The 23,762-nt window shown below is 43.7% G+C and overlaps 3 protein-coding genes across 8 annotated transcripts in view; all 3 read left to right on the forward strand.

Moving 5' to 3' along the window:
- Positions 1 to 1,438: 1,438 nt before the first annotated feature.
- LOC124009361 (pyroglutamyl-peptidase 1-like) lies at positions 1,439 to 5,916 on the forward strand. Of its 2 annotated transcripts, none has more exons than XM_046321110.1 (5): positions 1,439 to 1,614; positions 2,275 to 2,327; positions 2,780 to 2,896; positions 3,183 to 3,415; positions 4,968 to 5,916. In XM_046321110.1, the coding sequence occupies exons 1-5, from the start codon at positions 1,584 to 1,586 to the stop codon at positions 5,185 to 5,187; spliced, it is 654 nt and encodes a 217-aa protein (XP_046177066.1). In that variant the 5' UTR covers positions 1,439 to 1,583; the 3' UTR covers positions 5,188 to 5,916. The 2 variants fall into 2 exon arrangements, with proteins under 2 accessions (XP_046177066.1, XP_046177067.1); XM_046321111.1 differs by having other exon boundaries at positions 1,478 to 1,614; positions 1,813 to 2,327.
- A 231-nt stretch (positions 5,917 to 6,147) lies between these two features.
- On the forward strand, positions 6,148 to 17,160 carry LOC124009359 (regulator of nonsense transcripts 1-like). Of its 4 annotated transcripts, none has more exons than XM_046321107.1 (23): positions 6,148 to 6,560; positions 7,101 to 7,237; positions 7,373 to 7,462; positions 7,766 to 7,933; positions 8,102 to 8,282; positions 8,435 to 8,596; positions 8,714 to 8,798; positions 9,061 to 9,159; positions 9,356 to 9,464; positions 9,554 to 9,713; positions 9,820 to 9,938; positions 10,130 to 10,294; positions 10,566 to 10,680; positions 10,818 to 10,961; positions 11,286 to 11,499; positions 11,845 to 11,962; positions 12,084 to 12,240; positions 12,435 to 12,577; positions 12,800 to 12,974; positions 13,147 to 13,237; positions 13,325 to 13,722; positions 13,842 to 13,961; positions 14,133 to 17,160. In XM_046321107.1, exons 1-22 carry the CDS (start codon positions 6,393 to 6,395, stop codon positions 13,956 to 13,958), a joined length of 3,315 nt encoding a protein of 1,104 aa, XP_046177063.1. In that variant the 5' UTR covers positions 6,148 to 6,392; the 3' UTR covers positions 13,959 to 13,961; positions 14,133 to 17,160. The 4 variants fall into 4 exon arrangements, with proteins under 4 accessions (XP_046177063.1, XP_046177062.1, XP_046177065.1 ...); XM_046321106.1 differs by having other exon boundaries at positions 6,149 to 6,560; positions 8,714 to 8,801; XM_046321109.1 differs by having other exon boundaries at positions 6,150 to 6,560; positions 13,156 to 13,237.
- A 4,067-nt stretch (positions 17,161 to 21,227) lies between these two features.
- The window catches only part of LOC124009542 (homer protein homolog 3-like), a 39,150-nt gene continuing 36,615 nt past the window's right edge, over positions 21,228 to 23,762 (forward strand). For both annotated transcript variants that reach the window (XM_046321419.1, XM_046321421.1), the window contains exons 1-2: positions 21,228 to 21,765; positions 22,126 to 22,174. In XM_046321419.1, coding sequence (XP_046177375.1) covers positions 22,152 to 22,174 — 23 coding nt within the window. In that variant the 5' untranslated portion in view covers positions 21,228 to 21,765; positions 22,126 to 22,151. The remainder of the gene's footprint in view (positions 21,766 to 22,125; positions 22,175 to 23,762) is intronic.

Raw genomic sequence — 23,762 nt, forward strand, 5'->3', positions numbered from 1 at the left:
GAACAATAGCGAGGCTATTTACAGGGGGTGCCAGCACCAAGTCAATGTGCGGGGTACAAGCATCTCCAAACCAAAATTAAATCTAGAATCGGCTTCCTATTTCGCAATAAAAGCATCCTTCACTCATGCTGCCAAACATACCCTCGTAAAACTGAGAGCATACAGGTCACAGTGGTGGGTAGTATATGGGGCTTTGCTGACAAAACGGATTGCACTGTGATAGATGGCATCCAATTTGCTGAGTGGAGTGTTGGAGGCTATTTTGTAAATGACATCGCCGAAGTCGAGGAACGGTAGGATAGTCAGTTTTACGAGGGTATGCTTGGCAGCATGAGTGAAGGATGCTTTTTTTGCGAAATAGGAAGCCGATTCTAGATTTAGTTTTGGATTGGAGATGCTTAATGTGGGTCTGGAAGGAGAGTTTACAGTCTAACCAGACACCTAGGTGTTTGTAGTTGTCCACATATTCTAGGTCAGAACCTTCCAGAGTAGTGATGCTGGACGGGCGGGCAGGTGCAGACAGCGATCGGTAGGTAAAGCACCTTCCTTATCTAAGCTCACTGGTCACCATAGCAGCACCCACCTGTGGCACGCGCTCCAGCAGGTATATTGCACTGGTATATTGGTATATTGTCATCCCCAAAGCCAACACTTACTTTGGCCGCCTTTCCTTCCAGTTCTGCCAATGACTGGAACTAATCGCAAAAATCACTGAAGCTGGAGATTCATATCTCCCTCACTAACTTTAAGCATCAGCTGTTAGAGTAGCTTACAGGTCATTGCACCGGTCCATAGCCCATCTGTAAAAAGCCCACCCAGCTACCTCATCCCCATATTGTTTTTTTCTTCTTCGCTCCTTTGCACCCTAGTATCCCTACTTGCACATTCATCTTCTGCTCATCTATCACTCCGGAGTTTAATTGCTAAATTGCAATTATTTGACCACTATGGCCTATTTATTGCCTTTACCTCCCTAATCTTACTTAATTTGCACACACTGTATATAGACTTTTCTATTGTGTTTTGACTGTACTTTTGTTTATTCCATGGGTAACTATGTGTTTATGTCGCACTGCTTTGCTTTATCTTGGCCAGGTCTCAGTTGTAAATGAGAACTTGTTCTCAACTAGCCTACGTGGTTAAATAAAGATGAAATAATTTTTTTCAAAACAGGTTAGTCGAGGTAATTGAGGTAATTTGTATGTGACTGACAAAACAAGAGAGAAACTGCCAAATGATGCCATCCTGATGTATTCTACTATTGTTACTCTCAATAGCAAATTGCGTTGCTAAATTACTCATATTTATTTTGTTTTGTTTTATTTATCTATTGGGTTGGTGGCCCCCTATTGGTCGAGAGAGCCGGCCCTGCATGCATGCCATTACAGTAGATGGCGATAGACCGCTGGATGTTGAGGTGTACAGTGTTGTCAAAGCGTCGAAGAAAGAACGAGAAAGCTTGAGCTCCTGCAAAAAAAACGAATCAATAGATAGCGAAAGAGAATCGAGGAGGAATTCTCAACTCAACGGCGTTCAGAAATAATTGATGACATCTTTGCAGAATTTACAGTAACTCACAAATTATGGCGACTAAAAGCACGGTAATAGTGACAGGTAATTAATTTATGTAAATTGCTGATAGTTTGCTGTCAGTTTTCACCAAACTGTTGATTGAAATTAGTTGCCTGCACTATTTGAGCCATAAGAATAACCATTTTAGGTTTGAATGACTTTAATCTATAATGTTGTTTCTACACCTTGAAAACTAAATTATTTTGAAACTACTGTACAGTATTGTCATCTTCCATTCAGGAAATGTCTGTCTGTCAGATAGCCGACGAAACTCCGTGATGAAGCAGAAGAGCAAACCAACCAATGACAAGCATATCAAGACAGAGGCGGCAATGTAGCCATTCAGCCATTCATGGATACATTGTTGCAGTGTGATACTCCTGTGAATTATGTATTGACAAGTCTGGTCTTCTCCTATGCAACTAAAATTAAAATTATAGCAGCCTCATCTATAAAACCCATGCACTGATTGGCAAATATTGTTTGACAATTGACTGTAGGTGTCAGCTGTTGTAATGGATAATATTTAACTTGATCTAACCTTTAGACTTTGAATGAAGAGTCTTGCCACTCTCATTTACATAGGCCTAGAGTGATAAAGCAGCCAGCTATAAAAACAGTGTTTCCCACCGGCGTTGGGGTATACTGGTGTTGCTATGCGATGACTTTAAAAGGCTATCAATATGTTTTTTTTATTTTTAGGGTTTGAACCTTTTGGAGATCACACCATCAATGCTAGCTGGGTGGCAGTACAGGTACGTGAGTTCGAGTGCTCTGCATGGCGCATCATTAGGAGGTCTAATCTTATTGGTAACACTTGATTGCACGTGTACATCAGTAGTAACACTGCTATTATTTAGTAGCAAAATTGTATCCCATGAAATGTCATTTAGTAATTACATAGTAACACTGTTATTATTTAGTAACACAGTTGTATATCATTAAATGTAATTTAGTAATTACATAGTAATGGAGTTTAGCGTTTTTCTTTATTACACAAGTGGAATAAAGAATAGCACGAATACCTATTTAACAATGTGTGAATGTTGTTACTACAGTTATTAGTGTTATCACAGCACACTAAACAGGTATAAAACCAACAGGTTTTTAAAACAATGATGCACAACTCAAGAGGTATAATAAATCTTTAGCAAATAAAATTGGGTTTTGTGGTTTCTCGCACCCTTCCTGTTTCCTCTGTGTACAGGAACTGAAGCGGTTAGGCTTGGTTCAGAATGTGGATCTGCACATCTGTGAGGTGCCAGTGGAGTACCAGGCAGTTCAAAGTCTGCTTCCATCTCTATGGAAACAGCACCAGCCACAGGTAGCCAAAAGAAATCATAGCAAGAGTCAAGTGTTGTTCCTCACTTTATATTTATTTATGGCATGGTATAAAACCCCTGACATAGTGTCTAGGTGCACAGTCTGCACACTTACTGTATGACATACTGTAGGCTATTTATTTCTACTGTATGATGTAAACATAATGACATCATTTATTGCCTTTATTGATATTACTCAGTATCTCATGTTACAGTGAATACAATAATCTATTTAAATTCCCGCTAACAACCCCCACCCCACACATCCTCTTCTCCGCTGGTCAACAGTTGGTGGTCCATGTCGGAGTCTCTGGCATAGCCACTACGGTCACCCTGGAGAAATGTGGCCACAACCACGGCTACAAGCGGGTGGACAACTGCAGCTTCTGTCCAGACTCTCAGTGCTGTATGGAGGGGGGCCCTGAATGCATCGATTCAGTCATAGACATGGACCTGGTATGCAAGAGGGTCAACTCCTCAAGGCTGGGTGTGGCAGTGTCAGTATCAAAGGACGCAGGCCGGTGAGTGATGTGCTAGACTCTACTCTCAATCAACCAATCATACTGTATACATCTGGCTCTTCTTTGGACACTGTGCTAACAAACCTCCGGACGAGCTTCAACGCCATACAACACTCCTTCTGTGGCCTCCAACTGCTTTTAAATGCTAGTAAAACCAAGTGCATGATCCTCAACCGATTGCTGCCCGCACCCTCCTGCCCGACTAGCATCACTACTCTGGATGGTTCTGATTTAGAATATGTGGACAACTACAAATACCTAGGTGTCTGGTTAGACTGTAAACTCTCCTTCCAGACTCACATTAAGCATCTCCAATCCAAAATTAAATCTAGAATAGGCTTCCTATTTCGCAAAAAAAAGCCTCCTTCACACATGCCGCCAAACATACCCTCGTAAAACTGACTATCCTACCGATTCTTGACTTCGGCGATGTCATTTACAAAATAGCCCCCAACACTCTACTCAGCAAATTGGATGCAGTCTATCACAGTGCCATCCATTTTGTTACCAAAGCCCCATATACTACCCACCACTGTGACCTGTATGCTTTCGTTGGCTGGCCCGCATTATATATCCGTCGCCAAACCCACTGGCTATAAGTCTTTGCTAGGTAAATCCCCGCCTTATCTCAGCTCAGTGGTCACCATAGCAACACCCACCCATAGCACGCGCTCCAGCAGGTATATTGCACTGTTCCTCCCCAAAGCCAACACTTCCTTTGGCCTCCTTTCCTTCCAGTTCTTTGCTGCCAATGACTGGAACGAATTGCAAAAATCTCTGAAGCTGTAGTCTTATATCTCCCTCTCTAACTTTAAGCATCAGCTAGCTGTCTGAGCAGCTTACCGATCACTGTACCTGTACACAGCCAATCTGTAAATAGCACACCCGACTACATCATCCCCATATTATTACCTACCCTTTTGCTCTTTTGCACCCCAGTGTCTCTACTTGCACATCATCATCTGTACATCTATCACTCCAGTGTTAATGCTAAATTGCAATTATTTCCCCCTCTAGGGCCCATTTATTGCCTACCTCTCTACTCTTCTACATTAGAATACACTACATAGATTTTTCAATTATTTTTATTTTGTGTTATTGACTATACGTTTGTTTATGTATAACTCTGTGTTGTTTTTGTCACACTGCTTTGCTTTATCTTGGCCAGGTTGTAGTTGTAAATGAGAACTTGTTCTCAACTGGTCTACCTGGTTAAATAAAGGTGAAATAAAAAAAAATAAAAAAAATACTGCACTATTTATGATCCCTTACTTTTTTTCAATGAAACTCCATTTAAAGGGATAGTTTACTCAAATTACAAATGTATTCTATCTAGGAACATCCAAATCTGTAATTGTAGCATACCTTTTAGGTATTGATAAGATAGTGCTATGCCAAAATTTGGGTGGTGTATGCCTTTATAATCTGAATTTCTAATTTTAGTTTCCGCTTCAGAAATCCTATTCACCTGAATGACAAATCCATTGATTCTGATAAAAGCTAATGCCTCTTTTTGTCTCTCTTACCCTATCTCAACCTCTGTCCCTGTCAGATACCTATGTGACTACACCTACTACACGTCACTGTACCTGGGGAAGGGCAGGTCAGCGTTCGTTCACGTTCCTCCTCTGGGGAAGCCCTACAATGCCCAGGACCTAGGCAGAGCCTTGCAGGCCATAGTGGGAGAGATGCTGGAGCTTGTGGGTCAAGCTGAGCGTGATGACCATCACCGCCACCACTGCAGCCACCAGCACCATCAGCATGCTCACTAAAGAAAGACTTCCGGTGACCTTTGTCCTCAACTCACTGCTGCTGTCCTCAATGGACAGATAAAGCACTTAAAACATCATCAGCATCTACCCATGGTAGTCTGGGGAGCGTTAGCTAAAGAGAGGGGCATCGGCACTCCACTGTTGTAGAAACTCGAGAAAGGAAGAGTATGTGAATAAACTTAGGCAGAGCCATGGCTCTATCCATGGATAGTATATCTATGGCTCTGGGTGTGGATGTTTGACTGCATTTCACAAACAGAGTAATGGTCCAATGAACGGCGCTGTAGATGAGAGAAACATCTTTGTATATCCAGTGTGCACAGACGTGTGCTTTTAAGCCAAGTCCTCCTGACAGCCATACCATTGGCTGCTTCTCACTATTTTCAATAGTTCCCCTTTTAGTTCCTTATTCACCTCACCAATCACTCTTTGACATAATGGTTAATGTAGTGTGCCGTTTATTGGATCAGCTCCAGCTCCCCCTTTGTCTGTCATTAATATTTGTTGTGAAATTGTAAAATATCTGTATATTACTATAGTGTACAATATAAGGAGGAAAAAATATGTTTTCTTTGATAAATGTACCTCAATCATGTGTTAATATCTCAGGTAATTTATTGCATATACAATCAATATTTATAATGTGATGAATAATGATATAACGTTTTTTATCTTGTGTTCTCTACTTCAGAACAGGTCTAACCCTGTGATTAAATCACTCATGTCAGAGTTAGCCTCTTCTGTATTTTTGTAAGAAATTCACAAAATAACTATTGCTGTGGTGTATACGGTAGTAGAGTACTTGCTGTTCTTCATTACATCTATTGCAAATGAAAAGCATTCAGTTGAATGTCATCTGACATAATATTATCAGGAAGGGTAAGCACTTGTGCTAAACCATTTCTGACTGTGCCATAAAGCTCCGTGGACTGTACAGTGGGCCTAATCAAGGATGGTGAAAAATATAGACTTTTGTGTAAACGTCATGGACACCTCCTGTGCTCTATGCATTTGTTCTGCGGTGCAAGGTGATACGTCATTCTTTCGAGTGGGAGTTGAGGCTCTCGATCTCGTCAGTTCTTTATTCATTTGCGCAGGTTTTTCGACATTTGTTCAAGTACACTTTTGACAGGGATATCGACACATTGCTGAGTTAGCTACTGTACCTAAAATATCATTCTGAAATATCACTGTTGGTGGAGAACATGAGTGTTGATGCGTACGGGCCGAGCTCGCAGACTCTCACGTTCCTGGACACCGAGGACGCCGACTTGCTTGGAGCAGATACCCAGGGTTCGGAATATGAGTTCACAGATTTTACCCTACCGAGCCAGACTCAAACAGGCCAGACGCAGAGTCAGTTGGACAACCAGGTTCGTGGAGTAATTGTTGCCTGTTTTGTGGCAAACTAGCTCGCTAACAGCGTTCTGTTGGATGGATCTTGGAGGTAGCTAGTTAGTTAGCAGAAGCTGCTAGGTTAACATAGCTAGCTTTCGAGCTACATAGGAAACACATGCATCTGCCCCACAGGCCACGCAGCTGGCTAACGAATTAGCTTAGCCAGAATGTTTACATAATGCTTTAGCATGCTAACATGAGTTAATATGCGTTCTGAGATGGACACCAGGAGTATTTGACGAGCAGTCTGTCGTTTTCTTTATAAGGTAGCCATGACTGAACCATTTATCTGCATGACAGTCACAACAGGTAGTTGGCATGCTTTAGATAGTAGGCATAACGTTACTAGCTAGCTGCTGCGAGTTTGCTACAGCAAGTGCATGTGATAGCAAGTTATCTAACTAGCTGTCAAACGCACTTGTAGCTAAAACCTTTTTATTTATGGTGGTGTGCCCTTTTCCAGGTTATTTACATTCTTTTTGCCACGGTCTTTAAATGTCCACGTTACTCTCCAGGTGAATGGACCTGATGGAGTTCTGCAGAATGGGGAAGACTCTGTTGTAAAAACAAGTCAACTCCTTGCAGAGTTGAACTTTGAAGAAGACGAGGAGGACACCTATTATACTAAAGACCTCCCAGTCCATGCATGCAGGTATGTTCAGAAATACTTTTTAGTTCTGTCGGACAGATGAAGAAAATAGTTTTGAAGTGTTGATTGCTTGTTTTATCCGACGTTACCTTGCTCTAAACACCATTGTCATTGTGTTATTTCTTTCCTTTTGCCCAGTTACTGTGGTATTCACGATCCGGCATGCGTGGTGTATTGCAACACCAGCAAGAAGTGGTTTTGCAATGGACGTGGCAATACGTCTGGCAGGTAGGCTTCAAAGACCAACCAACGGGCGGTTGTTGACCTTCCATCTGTGGTGTATTTGGCTAAATGTAGTTGTTGTCTACTCGATGTGGGAGGCTGCACACATGAAGTAGAAATGTGATGCAAATGGAGACTGAATTGACTTGTACCATTTTAACATGGATCAGAAAGACATTTACCTGAAATGTTGATAAACCTACATTTCACAATTACATTTGAGTCATTTAGCAGACGCTCTTATTCAGAGCAACTTACGGTAGTGAGCGCATACATTTTTTGTGCTTTTTCTCTCATCTACCATCTCAGCCACATTGTGAACCACCTGGTCAGAGCAAAGTCCAAGGAGGTGACTCTGCACAAGGACGGTCCTCTGGGGGAGACGGTGCTGGAGTGCTACAACTGTGGCTGTCGCAACGTCTTTCTCCTGGGGTTCATCCCCGCCAAGGCCGACTCTGTGGTGGTACTGCTTTGCAGGTAAAGCAGATCAATGGTGTTTGTTAACCTTCTTTATACCATTCTGTATCACAATGATCAGATGCCCTGTTCTTGGGCCTTCTCAGATCCAGTGGCTCTAATCATTGAATCAAAAAGATTTTGTAATAGTGTGTTGATAGGCGTAATGTGTGTGTTTTGGTAATGCAGGCAGCCATGTGCCAGTCAGAGCAGTCTGAAAGACATCAACTGGGACAGCTCCCAGTGGCAGCCGCTGATCCAGGACCGCTGCTTCCTCTCCTGGCTGGTGAAGATCCCCTCAGAACAGGAACAGCTTCGGGCCCGCCAGATCACCGCCCAGCAGATCAATAAACTGGAGGAGCTCTGGAAGGTTTATGAGATGCCTTATTTAGCATAAGTTAACCAGCAATTTGCTACAGGCCATTGGCCTACTACTTTGGTCCTTTTGATATAAAAGCCCATTATAGAGCAGCACTCTTTTAGTTGTTGTTTGACTGTATCAATCTGTCTTGGTGTCTTCAGGAAAACCCCACAGCCACTCTGGAGGACCTTGAGAAGCCTGGCGTGGACGAGGAGCCTCAGCACGTGCTGCTGCGCTATGAGGATGCCTACCAGTACCAGAACATATTTGGCCCCCTGGTCAAACTGGAGGCCGACTACGATAAGAAACTCAAAGAGTCCCAGGTAAGACCAACTGTGTCCTGCCGGACTGTTCAGGCTAGCTCTTCCTGCTTTTGGATGTAAAAGCAGTTTTGGTTTTACATGTTTGATTGATCATTCTCTCGTCTGTTTGTTTCACAGACCCAAGACAATATAACTGTCAGGTGGGACTTGGGACTCAATAAAAAGCGGATTGCTTATTTCAGCCTTCCCAAGACGGACTCAGGTGGTAATTCCTTTTTTTGTTCATCTCCATCAACGTCACGTGGTCCATGTCCATTCCATTCCGGCCACAACCTCCCCTTACATTCTCCCTGACGCGCATGCTGGCCTGTCTTCTAGTCTAAGTCTGAATGTGTGTGTGTGCATGTACGATTACATTTTTGTATGATGAATGTTCCAAAATCTATCAATTCTATATTGTGCCTTTCATAAGCTAATTCCCTTTCCCTTTGCTGTCCCTCTTTTCATTCTCTGTATTTCTGTAGACATGCGCCTGATGCAGGGTGATGAAATTTGCCTGAGGTACAAGGGAGATCTTGCCCCACTCTGGAAGGGTATTGGACATGTCATCAAAGTACCAGACAGTATCCTTTTCATTGCTATGCTGTAACGTTGCTATCTTTTACTCTTCAGCATCTTGTTTGCCGCCCAATTGATTGACGTAATTGTTTCTTTGTTTGGCGTTATCCTTTCAATAGCACCACAGTATCGCCACACTAGTTTCTGAGAGGAATAGGTGTAAGGTTTTGTGGTGTATTGTCCTTAATCCTTCCCTAATAGACTATGGCGACGAGATAGCCATTGAGTTGAGGAGTAGTGCTGGGGCTCCCGTGGAAGTACCACATAACTTCCAGGTTGACTTTGTGTGGAAGTCCACCTCTTTTGACAGGTAGGAATCTTCTTACACAAATCAATATGTGATGCAATGGGTTGGGCTCAGCTGGCTTGACACGGGGACTTGTTTCAACTTTCCTCCAGGATGCAAAGTGCCCTGAAGACCTTTGCCGTGGACGAGACCTCTGTGTCCGGGTACATCTACCACAAGCTGCTGGGTCACGAGGTGGAGGACGTGGTCATCAAGTGTCAGCTGCCCAAACGCTTCACCGCCCAGGGCCTGCCTGACCTCAACCACTCACAGGTGGGTGTTATCGTAGACAGAATCTATGAGTATATTTGAGTTATTCCTTCGACGATCACGTTCGCTGACCGTTTGCCAGATGCCAACGCCGTGTGTCGTCACGTAGGTGTATGCTGTGAAGACTGTGCTGCAGCGTCCTCTCAGTCTCATTCAGGGGCCCCCTGGCACGGGGAAAACGGTCACCTCTGCCACTGTAGTCTACCACCTGGCCAGACAGGGCAACGGGTAAGATGTGCTCACTTAATAGGGGACACTATACACAGTACTTAGTAAACAACTTCCACTACAATAGTGACTACATTAGTGTTGGTAGAGGTCATCATTGCAAATGACACATTGTTCTCAGTTGAGCAACCAAAGGGTTAATAAAAGCCCCTTTTATCTGTCCCTAACACCAGTTGTGTGTGTTTCCTCAGGCCAGTGCTGGTGTGCGCTCCCAGCAACATCGCAGTGGACCAGCTGACTGAGAAGATCCACATGTCGGGCCTGAAGGTGGTGAGGCTCTGTGCCAAGAGCAGAGAGGCCATCGACTCCCCCGTGTCCTTCCTGGCTCTGCACAACCAGATCCGCAACATGGACAGGTAACCTGGGACTGCTACCCGGGGAGGAATGGTATCTTTATTTAATCAGGTTTCCTGTTAACTAGAGACAAAGGATCGATTTCACTTGAGAACTTGGCTATGGGCCACGAGAGTTGCCTCAGTTTGGAAGCATAGATGCGCAGGTCATGTTCCCGAGGTCTTTCCTCTGTCTTACAGCTTTTCTGCACGTTAGCCTTCATTATAGGCTACATAATTTCAGCATTTAAGAGCACTGTTTTCTCAGTTTGTGTTTTTCTGTATTTGTGTGCAGTATACCAGAGCTTCAGAAGCTGCAGCAGCTGAAGGACGAGACTGGGGAGCTGTCCTCCTCTGATGAGAAGCGATACAGGGCCCTGAAGCGCACCGCTGAGAGGGAACTACTCACGGTAACGCCTGCTCCTTTTCCACACTCCCTTAAAACAAAGTCCTTCAAATGTCTTAATTCCACTGTGAATAAATATCTACTTCCTCAAGTTGATTATCACTGACCATGTCTCCCTTCACTCCCATCAATGCTCCTCAGAATGCTGATGTGATCTGCTGTACCTGTGTGGGGGCAGGAGACCCCCGCCTGGCCAAGATGCAGTTCCGCTCCATCCTCATTGATGAGAGCACGCAGGCCACTGAGCCCGAGTGCATGGTGCCTGTCATACTGGGGGCCAAACAGGTATGTCTCCGTCTCTTAAGAAATCTCAAACTGCTAAGAAAAATGATGCCCAGTCACTTAGTTCAATGACAGGCCCCAACTTCTCTCTGTTTCTCGTACAGAATGTTTATCAAAAGTTGTTGCTGATGGAAACGTGTAGTGCCATTTATTGCCTGCAGGTGTCTGTGCTTGGTTGAATTCAACATTGTTGCAGGTGCAGAACACTGAGTGAGGCACACTACCTACACCCAATGCTAGTTCCCAAACCACACGACATTGGATTTGAATTTGAATGACCTTTCTGACCTTTCTAAATCTAGGATTTCTCGGTCTGTTTCTCTCCAGCTGATTCTGGTGGGAGACCACTGCCAGCTGGGTCCAGTAGTGATGTGTAAGAAGGCAGCCAAAGCGGGCCTGTCCCAGTCCCTGTTTGAGCGTCTGGTGGTGCTGGGCATCAGGCCCATCCGTCTGCAGGTGCAGTACCGTATGCACCCGGCCCTCAGCGCCTTCCCCTCAAACATCTTCTACGAGGGCTCCCTGCAGAACGGAGTCACCGCGGGTAAGTCACTGAGGGAGAAGGGTTCGGGGCCAGTGTGTAGAACCCTCACAAACAGAGGTTATGGTTAGCTTGTTCTGCTGATGTGCTTGGCCATCAAGCGGGGAATGGACTCCCTGCTGTCTACTAGCTAGATGGGCAGTTTACGTAATCTGTCTCGAAAAAAACAAGAAAATAGAACAATCGTGTTTTGCTTTATAACAGCAAGTTTTACTAAGTTTGCACAAGGTGGAAAACACTGAAAACAAAGCTAAAACATGTCACTGGCTTCTACACTTAATTCTGGATTAACCTTCATTTAAATGCACTAACTCTCCCCATCTTGACCCCTTTCTTTTATTTATACAGCTGACCGCATCAAGAAAGGCTTTGACTTCCAGTGGCCACAGCCAGACAAGCCCATGTTCTTCTATGTGACCCAGGGCCAGGAGGAAATCGCAAGCTCCGGAACGTCCTATCTAAACAGGTATTTGACAAATGGAAGCATTTGTCATTTTTGACCAAACAGACAGACCTCATTCATAAAAAGTGTATTATTATATATATTTTTAAATGAATAAGCCTTTTCTCTTTCTCTCTGTGTACAGAACTGAGGCTTCCAACGTGGAGAAGATCACCACTAGGCTGCTAAAGGCCGGGGCCAAGCCTGACCAGATAGGCATCATCACCCCCTACGAGGGCCAGAGGTCCTACCTGGTGCAGTACATGCAGTTCAGTGGCTCTCTCCACACCAAGCTCTATCAGGTACAGCATGCTCACAGGGCTAGGGAGAAAGAACATAAAATAATGACACGCCACTGTGGCACTCATGTCTGTAGTGCTTTCTGCAGTGACTTTAAAAAAAGAAAAATGGCTACCTTTACTGTTTTTAAGTGGAGGCCAGATGGTGATTGGAACAGTACTAGTTCCTAGTTTCTCTGTCTCTTGGCTGTCCCCAGGAGGTGGAGATAGCCAGTGTCGATGCCTTCCAGGGCAGAGAGAAGGACTTCATCATCCTGTCCTGTGTCAGAGCCAACGAGCACCAGGGCATCGGCTTCCTCAACGACCCACGACGTCTCAACGTGGCTCTCACTAGGGCCAGGTAAGTAACACCAGGACATGTGCAGTCCCTCTGTCTCCTGATGCTCAACAGATATTTTGAAACATCTTATTATCCTGTCTTTAAAAAAATATATATATATATCTTTTGCAAGACTATTTCAATGTTTTTCTTTGGCGTTATGTCAACTTTTTGCTCTGAGGATTCACAAATGATCATTACTCTGACAGTAAAGGAACTGTGTGTGTGTGTGTGTGTGTGTAGGTATGGGGTTATCATCGTGGGCAACCCCAAGGCCCTGTCCAAGCAGCCTCTGTGGAACCACCTTCTCAACTACTACAAGGAGCAGAAGGTTCTGGTGGAGGGACCCCTCAACAACCTGAGGGAGAGCCTCATGCAGTTCAGCAAGCCTCGCAAGCTGGTCAACGCCGTCAACCCTGTGAGTCATGTCCGGCCCCTCGAACACGCGCATGTGTTTGACCGTGTACATGTTTACGTGGTGCGCTGTTTTCCCCGATTTTACTTTAGTGTAGACGGTACACTGTTATTTAAAAAAAGAACGTGCGTCAGCTTCTGTTTCGACTTAGTGAAGTGTTTTTTTCTATGTGTGGGTTTTTCAGGGGGGCCGTTTCATGAGCACAGCCATGTATGATGCCAGGGAAGCCCTTATTCCTGGATCTGTGTATGACCGCAGCAGCACTGGTGAGAGGCGACGTCAAACTGTAAACTTGTGTCTTTGTACTTGTTTTGTCGTTGTCTAAAAATTATCTTTTTTTATTCTCCCTTCAGCACGTACATCCAACATGTACTTCCAGACCCACGACCAGATTGGCATGATTGGCCCAGGCCCCATGGCCTCTCTGAACATCCCCATCCCCTTCAACCTGGTCATGCCCCCCATGCCGCCGCCAGGCTACCTGGGCCAGGTCAACGGCCCCCAAGCAGGCCGTGGAGGAGGTATGAAGGGCAAGGCGGGCGGAGGGGCACGAGGCGGGCGGCAGAGAAGCCGTGGTATGGCGAGCCATGGCGGGGGCAACGGGCAGCACGGCCACATGAGTGGCAGCCAGGCCAGCCAGGACCTGGGCTCCCAGCCCTTCTCCCAGGGACCCCTCACACAGGGCTACATCACCATGAGCCAGCCCTCCCAGATGAGCCAGCCTGGCCTGTCCCAGCCTGAACTCTCCCAGGTAAGTCAGCAGAACCCTTTAAATATTCATCTTTTAGCAGACTTTATAGGTCTGACATAGACATACAGGCATGAAAATCAGCAGGCTAAAAGCTTCTCCTTTTGTTGTTTTCCTTACAGGACAGCTACCTTGGCGATGAGTTCAAGTCCCAGATTGACGTGGCCCTCTCCCAAGACTCCACCTACCAGGGTGAACGAGCCTATCAACATGGCGTGACTGGACTGTCCCAGTACTAGAATGTAAGACAACAGTTATCTGTGAACTTTTTGCACTGTACATTCTATGAGCTAAGCCAACAGTTACTGTAAGATGTTATTTAGTAATATCATAGTATCAGGTGGAGTAAGTAGGATACCAGAAGCTCTCTATCAGGGTATTACAATTATCTTTTGTTTTTATTTTACTCTTAGGTCGTGGGAAAAGGAGCTAAGCCTGTGCTGAGCTTAGTTCGCCTGCATTTTAATCTGGGTAAAATCAAAAAAAGAATCATGGATACCCGTTTTCCACGGCTACAACTGAAGCACCACTGTGTGAAAGCAACAGGAGAGATACCGAGAGAGACCAACCAATCACAAGAGTGAGAGCAAAATGGGGGTTGAGCTGGACAGGCCGAGCGAGTGGGAGGGAGGGAGAGAGGAGGCCCTGCTCGCACACGGAGAAAAAGGAGAAGCAGCATACGTCGGAAGTAGCGCCATCGGAGAGATGGGACCTTCGGTGATGATTTGAGGGACGAAGGTTGTGGATCCACTTGGGGGACACAGGAGTAACATCTCCCCGCCTCCCGGGACCACCAGTTAGTTGGCTGAGTTCCTTGCTCTTGGAGCAGAGAGACTGAGAAGAGGAGTTCTAACACAACCCTTCAAGCTCAATCCACAAAACCGTCTCCTGCCAGCCAGAGGGGGGGGGGGGGAGCAGTCAGTCAATTTGGGAACATTTCTAACCTCAAAGTTGAACCGTGCTCTGCATTTGAACATGTTTGAGAGAGGGGGAGAGAGGACAGGGCTCGTGCGGACCAAGAGGTCTTGGTGGAACATCTCAAGCGGAATCAAATGGTGCAGGAGTCGGGAAAGGATTCTGACCGTTCATCTTTTTCAGCTTTGAGTTGGAAAGTTTTCTACACGAGGTCTGTCGTCGCAGAGGTTCTGAAATAAGAAGCTTGTGAATTTAGCTGGCTTTCCGCTTGGGTCTTTCTCAAGGTGGTCTACTAAGGAAAAGTGGTGGAAAGGCTCTTGGAAACTATTAAAGGAAGACATTATTGTCTCGAGATCCAAAGTGGTAGTTTGCGAGCTCCTGCTGTGTATCGTTCTGTAGTACAAAAAGAGTAAAAAGAATATCATAACCAACTGATTGTAATCGATTGAAGCAGCTATCACTTGATCTTCTAAATGACATCCAGGTTATTAGTTTAAAAAGCATCACAGCTCCACAGACATGAAAGCGCTTGTAGGACACATCTTTTCCATGGCTACAATTCATTAACCCCACAGTAAGGGGGGGGAAGTTATCCCTAGAGCCCTAAGTTTAAACATGAAATTCTGTATTAAATCATGTTTTCCTTTTTATTGGTCATGATTCGCCTAGCTTCAGATAAGAGGTGCTTCACATGGGAACATTAATTTATGTTCAGAGAGGTTGTAGACATGAAGCTTGTGAATACTACAGTCATAAGACTGGAAGTCTTGAAGTATAACTGACTACAAAGGAAGGTTGGATTCGTCTGGCACTTGCTAAATGTAGGTATTCAGTGCTGGCTATCATTGGCCCCATATGAAAAAGCTAACTGAAATGTATGAGTTTCTTGACAGATGGGAGGCATTTCTGTCTGCCAGAGGACGTGAATTCATTTTGGTCCATGTCGGTGTTGTAGATACAGGTAGTTTTTATTTAGTGCCCATTTTAAAGGGTGTGGTGTAGATTTGTCTAGCCCCCACTACATCTTGCCCCCTTTAAAAAATGTTGGGGGATGTAGTAGATTGCGTGAACTGTATTTTCCAGTTGAAGTTGACATTTGACTTTTGCCCTCTGAATGTCCTTTTAGTTTTGATGAAAACGCCAATACTTACATCTTCAAACATGTAGTAGGCCTACCCTGTCTCACACAGAGAAGATGTTGATGTCGTTTGTATCATTGATGGTAAAGTTTCCCACGTGTAAAGTAGTATTTTGTGTAAGTCCTAGTTCTGTCACTTCCCTGCCATGCAGTGCTTGACTTGGACAGAAATAGGGGCCGGTACTTATTTTGTGTGCCGGTACTGCTTATATTTATGTGCAGGAGCTAGGGTTGGGCGGTATCCAGATTTTCTTACAGTTTCTGTACCATACTGGGGTATACGGTATTACCGGAAGTGCACACAAGGGGCGCTATTTCAAAACAATAATAACCACAAAGTATTGAAAATCATACTGTCTGTATTTTGAAATATCCTGGTATACGGTATATCGCCCAAGCCTAGCAGGACTCCACAATACTTTTGAGCTAATATTCTATAAGAGGTACAGCAGTTCAAGCAGTAGAACATTTTAGGTGCCGGATCTCTGCTCCGGTGAGCTCCTGCCCAAGTCTAGCGCTGCTGCCATATTCGTTTTTAGGTCTGAGATCTTTCACTCTGATATGATGAAATGTGTGTAACCATCACTCAGTAATTGTAGTACCCTTCCTTCCATGCTTGTGATAATTAAGTATCATTTGACATTTTTCATGTCATTTTGCTGAGTCGTGAGAGGCTACGATTTTCACAAGTCATAGTTGTATGCTAGTGACGTGGTTAAACAGTCTTATGAAAACCTGTGGAAAGATGTTTAAGATGCCACCCATTCTGACTAAATGTTTGTACTTACCAAAATATCTGATGATATCTGTATCTTATAGACATTAACCACTACCCTCAGATAAATTATGAAAATGTGTTATTTACCCGTGACAACTATCCCTATCTGACAAACTGTATGTGCCATTCAATAGTACACATCAATTGGCAGGTTTCATCACTAAACATTCATGTATTTTTGTTGTTCCTTTATGAAATCGGCCTATAATTTCAAAGGGGGAACTACTGAAGAGAAAGGAAATGTTGCTACAACTAAATGCAGAGCATTGAAATTCAAGTAGATTAATTATCAGCGAATGATCCTTTGAACTGTGTTTGAAGATGAGCAAACAACATCACTTTTGAGTGTCCCATGAGGTACAGGGAATTTAGAATGCAAAGAACCTTCAATTTGGACAAAATAGCCAAACCCCCCCCCCCCCGCCTGTCTGATCTTAGTATTATTTGCCTCTGAGGGGGTTTTGTGTTGAAGTGAGCGAAGTGATATTTCTTTCTCTGTGGAAATAGTTTGAATATGATTGTAGTTCTTTGGTCATCTGTGTTGCTCACTGAAATATCATCCTTGTAAAATCTTTGAAAAATAAAGGTTGCTTCTTTTCGTTCATTTTAAGTGATTTAACTTCTTTAACGAATCACTGGAATTATGATTTACTCAACTGCTACCAGCACTGAGCTTTAAAGATTTGACATCTAGGCCCCATAGGTTATTGCGGAACCCAAGCTTAGGCCTACATGTGGACTTCAGAATTGTTGTCCTCGTTAGCCTATCATTGTAAACCCTTGTGTGGTGTTCATGTTCTTGATATTCACTTAATGTTCGCGGGTCTGATGAACCATAACAATTTACGTAAAAATACTTAATACTTAGATGTTGCCTTATATAAATGACAAGCAATATAGACAGCATACATGGTTCATATTTACATCTGCTAGATCACATTTATCAAGAAAAGCGCACATTTTTTGGCAACCATCTATGAAAATCATGACTGGTGGAATAAATCATGTTTATCTTGAACAAATAAAAGTGAAACAAGGTTTTCATCACTAATGTTTATTGCTTTGAACTGAACAAATTGGAGGGACAAATTTTTGTATTTTATGGAAATGATAAATGAGCCCCATTGAACACAGGCCGGTCTACACCACAAATGAAGGCCTGTCTACACCACATGAGGGATGGAGTTTTACTGTGTGTTGCATATGTATTTCTTGCACTTGATGCATGTGTACTGTGTCTTCCTGTCCTTGGGTCCACACACATTACAGCGCTGTTTCTTGTTGCTACCAGCTTCATTTAGAATGATGAAAACACTTAGTTCAGGAATTGTACTAACATCTCACTCACATATATACAGTTGAAGTCAGAAGTTTACGTACACTTAGGTTGGAGTCATTAAAACTCGTTTTTCAACCACTCCACAAATGTCTTGTTAACAAACAACTATAGTTTTGGCAAGTTGGTTAGGACATCTACTTTGTGCATGACACAAGTAATTTTTCCAACAATTGTTAACAGACCGATTATTTCACTTAATTAATTCACTGTATCACAATTCCAGTGGGTCAGACGTATACATACACTAAGTTGACAACAGCTTGGAAAATTCCAGAAAATACCATGGCTTTAGAAGCTTCTGATTGGCTAATTGATATAATTTGAGTCAATTGGAGGTGTACCTGTGGATGTATTTCAAGGCCTACCTTCAAACTCAGTACCTCTGCTTGACATGGGAAAATATAAAGAAATCAGCCAAGAACTCAGATAAAAAATTGTAGACCTCCACAAGACTGGTTCATCCTTGGGAGCAATTTCTAAATGCCTGAAGGTACCACGTTCATCTGTACAAACAATAGTACGCACTTATAAACAGCATGGGGCCATGCAGCCGTCATACCGCTCAGGAAGGAGATGCGTTCTGTCTCCTAGATATGAACATACTTTTGTGCGAGAAGTGCAAATCAATCCCAGAAAAACAGCATGGACCTTGTGAAGATGCTGGAGGAAACCGATACAAAAGTATCTATATCAACAGTCAAACGAGTCCTATATCGACATAACCTGAAAGGCTGCTCAGCAAGGAAGAAGCCACTGCACCAAAACCACCATAAAAAAGCCAGACTACGGTTTGCAACTGCACATGGGGACAAATATTGTACTTTTTGGAGAAATGTCCTCTGGTCTGATGAAACACAAATAGAACTGTTTAGCCATAATGACCATTGTTATGTTTGGAGGAAAAATGGGGAGGCTTGCAAGCCGAAGAACTCCATCCCATCCGTGAAGCACGGAGGTGGCAGCATCATGTTGTGGGGGTGCTTTGCTGCAGGAGGGACTTGTGCACATTACAAAATAGATGTCATCATGAGGCAGGAAAATTGTGGATATATTGAAGCAACATCTCAATATATCAGTAATGAAGTTAAAGCTTGGTTGCAAATGGGTCTTCCAAATGGACAATGACCCTAAACATACTTCCAAATTTGTGGCAAAATGGCTTAAGGACAGCAAAGTCAAGGAATTGGTGTGGCTATCACAAAGCCCTGCCCTCAATCCTATAGAAAATGTGTGGGCAGAACTGAGAAAGCGTGTGCGAGCAAGGAGGCCTTACAAACCTGACTCAGTTACACCAGCTCTGTCAGGAGGAATGGGCCAAAATTCACCCAATTTATTGTGGGAAGCTTGTGGAAAACTACCCAAAATGTTTGACCCAAGTCAAACAATTTAAAGGAAATGCTACCAAATACCAATTGAGTGTATGTAAAACTTCTGACCCACTGTGAATGTGATGAAAGAAACAAAAGCTGAAATAAATAATTCTCTCTACTATTATTCTGACATTTCACATTCTTAAAATAAAGTGGTGATCCTAACTGACCTAAAACAGGGAATTTTTTACTTGGATTAAATGTCAGGAATTGTGAAAAACCGAGTTTAAATGTAGTTGACTAAGATGTATGTAAACATCCGACTTCAACTGTAGTTACAGCTGACCAAAGTAGGAGAGTCAGACACACACACATGAAACATCACACACTTACTTTGGGTATTGGAGTTGTTGGTTCTGTGGGCCGGGTGGATGGGGCACCAGCATCCTTCTCATGAATCCTCCTCACGATGGCTGCAGAAGCTGGGGTCCTTGGATTGTAGGTCTTACCAATGCCTTGCCCAGCTCCTCGAGAAAGCTGTCTCCTCTGGAGCTTCTCTCCGTCCCAATCTGGGTTCAACATCATCCAGATGACAAATGTGCACGTTGTATGAGCTGGTCTGGTGTCTCGGTTATCGAAGCGGATAATCTTGGAAATAATGTGGAGGTTTTCCAGAGACGTTGCATGGAAAAGTTATCTGCCAGTTTCTGCATCCCACATGGATTCTGTGGATTCCGCATTGGATCTGAAAACACCAACAAGGATAACAACCCTAAAGTATGCATGTAAATGAGTTTGGTCCATCTCTCCCCAATAACACACCTTCCCTCCATATTAGTGCAGCCCAGAATGATTTTCTGGATGGTTTCTGTGATGAACAGTTCAAAAGAAGACTATGTCCTGCATATAAGTAACCTCCATCCGCGTCGGTCCTGGTTGCATCCTTATCACTTTGGCAGCCATGCGGGGTGGCTCATTCCTTCAGCAAGAAGACCATTCAATTTCACTTTTTTTTTACATCTGTATTTCTCCTCCTTCAGGCTGCTGATGATCTGGTTGCTGACGGGCTGGTCCTGGACAGGCTGAGGGTCAATCTCATCCTCTCCTTCCAACTCACCGTCAGACTCTAAATTGACAGAGACATGATCCTCATATTCGGAAGATTTTTCATCTTCCAAAGAGGAAGGACGCTCCTTCCACACCAGCTTCTCTCTCTGCAAAACAATATTTCTAAGGCCCTCTGAGCAGAGATTATTTTTGCCATACTGATTGATTGTGGTAAAGAGCCACACATGCAAAGCTATTTATTTACGTCCCTCCCCCAATTTGCACCTGGCTGGGGTAGAGTGTGGGAAAATACATTGTAATATATATATATATATAATAAATTAAATAATCTATTGTAATAACATTGTGCAGGATCCCGCAAGACATTGTGTAGTTTCACACACTACCAAGGGTAAACAGTGCGAGAAAAGCGGGAGACAGGCAGGGAGACAGACGGGTTATTGGTGTTATGTTGAAACAGCAGGCCCAGGGAGGAGGAAGACAAAGTGAAGGCACACAGCAAACTTTTTTGTTTAGTTTTTATTGTTTTCACCTACACACACACTTTTCCACACTTTTATTATTTATTATTATGTAATATAAATGTGTAGGGGGGTACACAGTGTGCACTAAATAAAAATGTGTTATTTTACAGAAAATGTGCCAAGGTCCATGAGTCTCAGGTTGAAAACAATAATGAAATGTATAATTTTTATTTTTAGTAAACTTTGAAAATGGGTCCCACAGTCCCCAACACCACACAAGGGTTAAGGGTTTTGTTTTAATGTGAGCAATGTGAAAATGAAATACTGTATGGCCTTAATTAGTGTTAAGTAGGCCATATTTATTTGCCTATGGTCAACAATGAAGTAGTTTACAGGTTTGGTCACTGTAAAATGAAATGGAATTTGACCCACCACCAAACTGTAACCAGCAGGTGGTGGTATATTGACTGGTTATAAACACAACTGTAGGAAATCGTTACCATGAAGCGCTGCACCGCGCGAGGTTCTTGACGGGATAAGAAATGTAACCAATATAAAAGTAGCGATACTTTGTAGCCTAACAGTGCATAACACTGTATGCTTGCGTCTCACATTGAGCCGTCAAGAGGAGTAAAGCCTAGAACCAGAGCTTCGCGGGGCACTGCGCTACAACAAGGTTACTGAAGTACAGCCAAAGAGAAGAAAATCGGAGAAATATACACATGATGGACCGCCCGGACTGTGGCAACTGATACACATTGCTCCAGTTTAGTGATGCCATCGATGTCCAACGTCGTGGTTAGCCTTTCCAAGTGAAGGGACAGAGCGAATATAATTTATTGGCAGCTAATGTCCACAGTAGCCTATTCACAGTCAAGTCTTGCCCTTTGCAGTGAAATTCCGGTGGTAAATTGGGAAGCATCCGTATCCGGACACAGGAGAGGAAGGATTTCAGCGCCACTATTCTAAAACATAAAGGAGCCCATATTAGATCTGGATCAATACATCTCATTAATATTTTACAACGACATGAGGTGAGTGTTTCGAGTAACTATTCAACTCTCAATGACTTATTGCATTGGACCGCTGCTAAATTTGCTATGAGAGAAAAGTTTAGGCTATGCTGCAGTCAGGACCATATTTCAATAGTCGGGACAATTCGTTTTCGTATTGGTGTACACAAACCTTGATCTGTAAATTGAAAGGCTATTGATACATTGACCATCAGGTCACTTTTTCACCCCGGTCATTATTATCTAGTCCAGTTGTCTGTTAATGTCAAAATATTGTTTGTTGTTGAAACCATAATCTTGATGTGCATACATGAAGATTACGTTTTCACCCGAAACATTTTGTAACACTAATCAGTGTGTGTTAATTTCCTTCTTCCATAGAAATAACACATCTCCTGCTTAATAAGATGTATCCACACCATCGAGAAAGGTAAGTGGCTGTTATTTGGGATTTATGTTTCATTACAGTGGTGATATCCTCTCCTGAACACCTACTCAATAGCCCCTGTTGTCTGTTGTCAGTGGTGGCATAATGACCACAAAGTCCAAAGAGATCCATCCCAACAGTTGTCAGTAAAAGTATTGGTGTAATGACCTTGGGATGCCTATGACTCTTACAGGACCTCTACCTCAACAAGACGAGAGAGAGTCTTCTCTTGTGTCTTATGGATTAGTAGTCTGATAGTGCACGGATCTGTGATCACAACGCAAGTATGTCAAATGGCTCTGGAATTACATTTACAAGTTCTGGAGTGATGTTGATGTTGCATCTGAGAATATCGCACTAGATTCATTGTTTCTTGATGTTATATTGATAATAAGTGGTTTCAAACTTGATTTACAAAGTAAACCAGTTAGTGTTTATGCTGTTTATCCGTTTATCTCATGTTATGTTAGTGGTACTGCAGAGACCAGCACTACCTTATTTGAGCAGTACATTTATGTAATTGCTCTAAGGCCACTGTTGGGCTATTATTGCTGTACTCATTCAGGGAGAGTAGTACTCGCCCAGCACAGTATGCCACCAGAATCTCCTCTACAGAAGCATCCAGGGAAATTGTTCTGTTTACAGCGTGGAGAGGAATCTACTGTAATAATATGCCAAGAAACTGATAGTGGGAGTGGTACACCATTCTACAAAAAGAGAACATGAATTAAAGTGGTTGTTAATCATAATAGATATAGGAAAAGCATCGTTGTGGAATTTCCATCACCAGAAGCTTGTTTTTCATCTGAAAATCGGATTCTTCTCCCTACCTCTATCCTGGTGGAATTCAGCTCACCTATTTAACAGCTGGAGCATATTTAATGAAACCAATCAATATTTTCAAACCATGTGCAGGGTACAAATTAGGGCCCCCTATCACAATTCAAACATAAATGTGAGGACCCCCCTGAAGTTGTGACTGTCTGTGTGTGCGCGCAACTGTGCACATACTGTGTGTGGCCGGTGTGTTTACGGACATATTCAATCAATCCCTATACCAGTCTGCTGTTCCCACATGCTTCAAGAGGGCCACCATTGTTCCTGTTCCCAAGAAAGCTAAGGTAACTGAGCTAAACGACTACCGCCCCGTAGCACTCACTTCCGTCATCATGAAGTGCTTTGAGAGACTAGTCAAGGACCATATCACCTCCACCCTACCTGACACCCTAGACCCACTCCAATTTGCTTACCGCCCAAATAGGTCCACAGACGATGCAATCTCAACCACACTGCACACTGCCCTAACCCACCTGGACAAGAGGAATACCTATGTGAGAATGCTGTTCATCGACTACAGCTCGGCATTCAACACCATAGTACCCTCCAAGCTCGTCATCAAGCTCGAGACCCTGGGTCTCGACCCCGCCCTGTGCAACTGGGTACTGGACTTCCTGACGGGCCGCCCCCAGGTGGTGAGGGTAGGCAACAACATCTCCTCCCCGCTGATCCTCAACACGGGGGCCCCACAAGGGTGCGTTCTGAGCCCTCTCCTGTACTCCCTGTTCACCCACGACTGCGTGGCCACGCACGC

Source organism: Oncorhynchus gorbuscha, linkage group LG22 (genome assembly GCF_021184085.1).
Source record: "Oncorhynchus gorbuscha isolate QuinsamMale2020 ecotype Even-year linkage group LG22, OgorEven_v1.0, whole genome shotgun sequence".
Classification (NCBI taxonomy): domain Eukaryota; kingdom Metazoa; phylum Chordata; class Actinopteri; order Salmoniformes; family Salmonidae; genus Oncorhynchus; species Oncorhynchus gorbuscha.

Bases quoted from the DNA above. Each gene is read 5' to 3' on its own strand.
- LOC124009361 (XM_046321110.1), top strand. From the start codon at position 1,584: ATGGCGACTAAAAGCACGGTAATAGTGACAG. The intron at 1,615-2,274 runs GTAATTAATTTA...TTTTATTTTTAG, and splicing joins AAGCACGGTAATAGTGACAG to GGTTTGAACCTTTTGGAGAT. The intron at 2,328-2,779 runs GTACGTGAGTTC...CTCTGTGTACAG, and splicing joins CTAGCTGGGTGGCAGTACAG to GAACTGAAGCGGTTAGGCTT.
- LOC124009359 (XM_046321106.1), top strand. From the start codon at position 6,393: ATGAGTGTTGATGCGTACGGGCCGAGCTCGCAGACTCTCACGTTCCTG. The intron at 12,241-12,434 runs GTACAGCATGCT...GGCTGTCCCCAG, and splicing joins TCCACACCAAGCTCTATCAG to GAGGTGGAGATAGCCAGTGT. The intron at 12,975-13,146 runs GTGAGTCATGTC...TTCTATGTGTGG, and splicing joins TGGTCAACGCCGTCAACCCT to GTTTTTCAGGGGGGCCGTTT.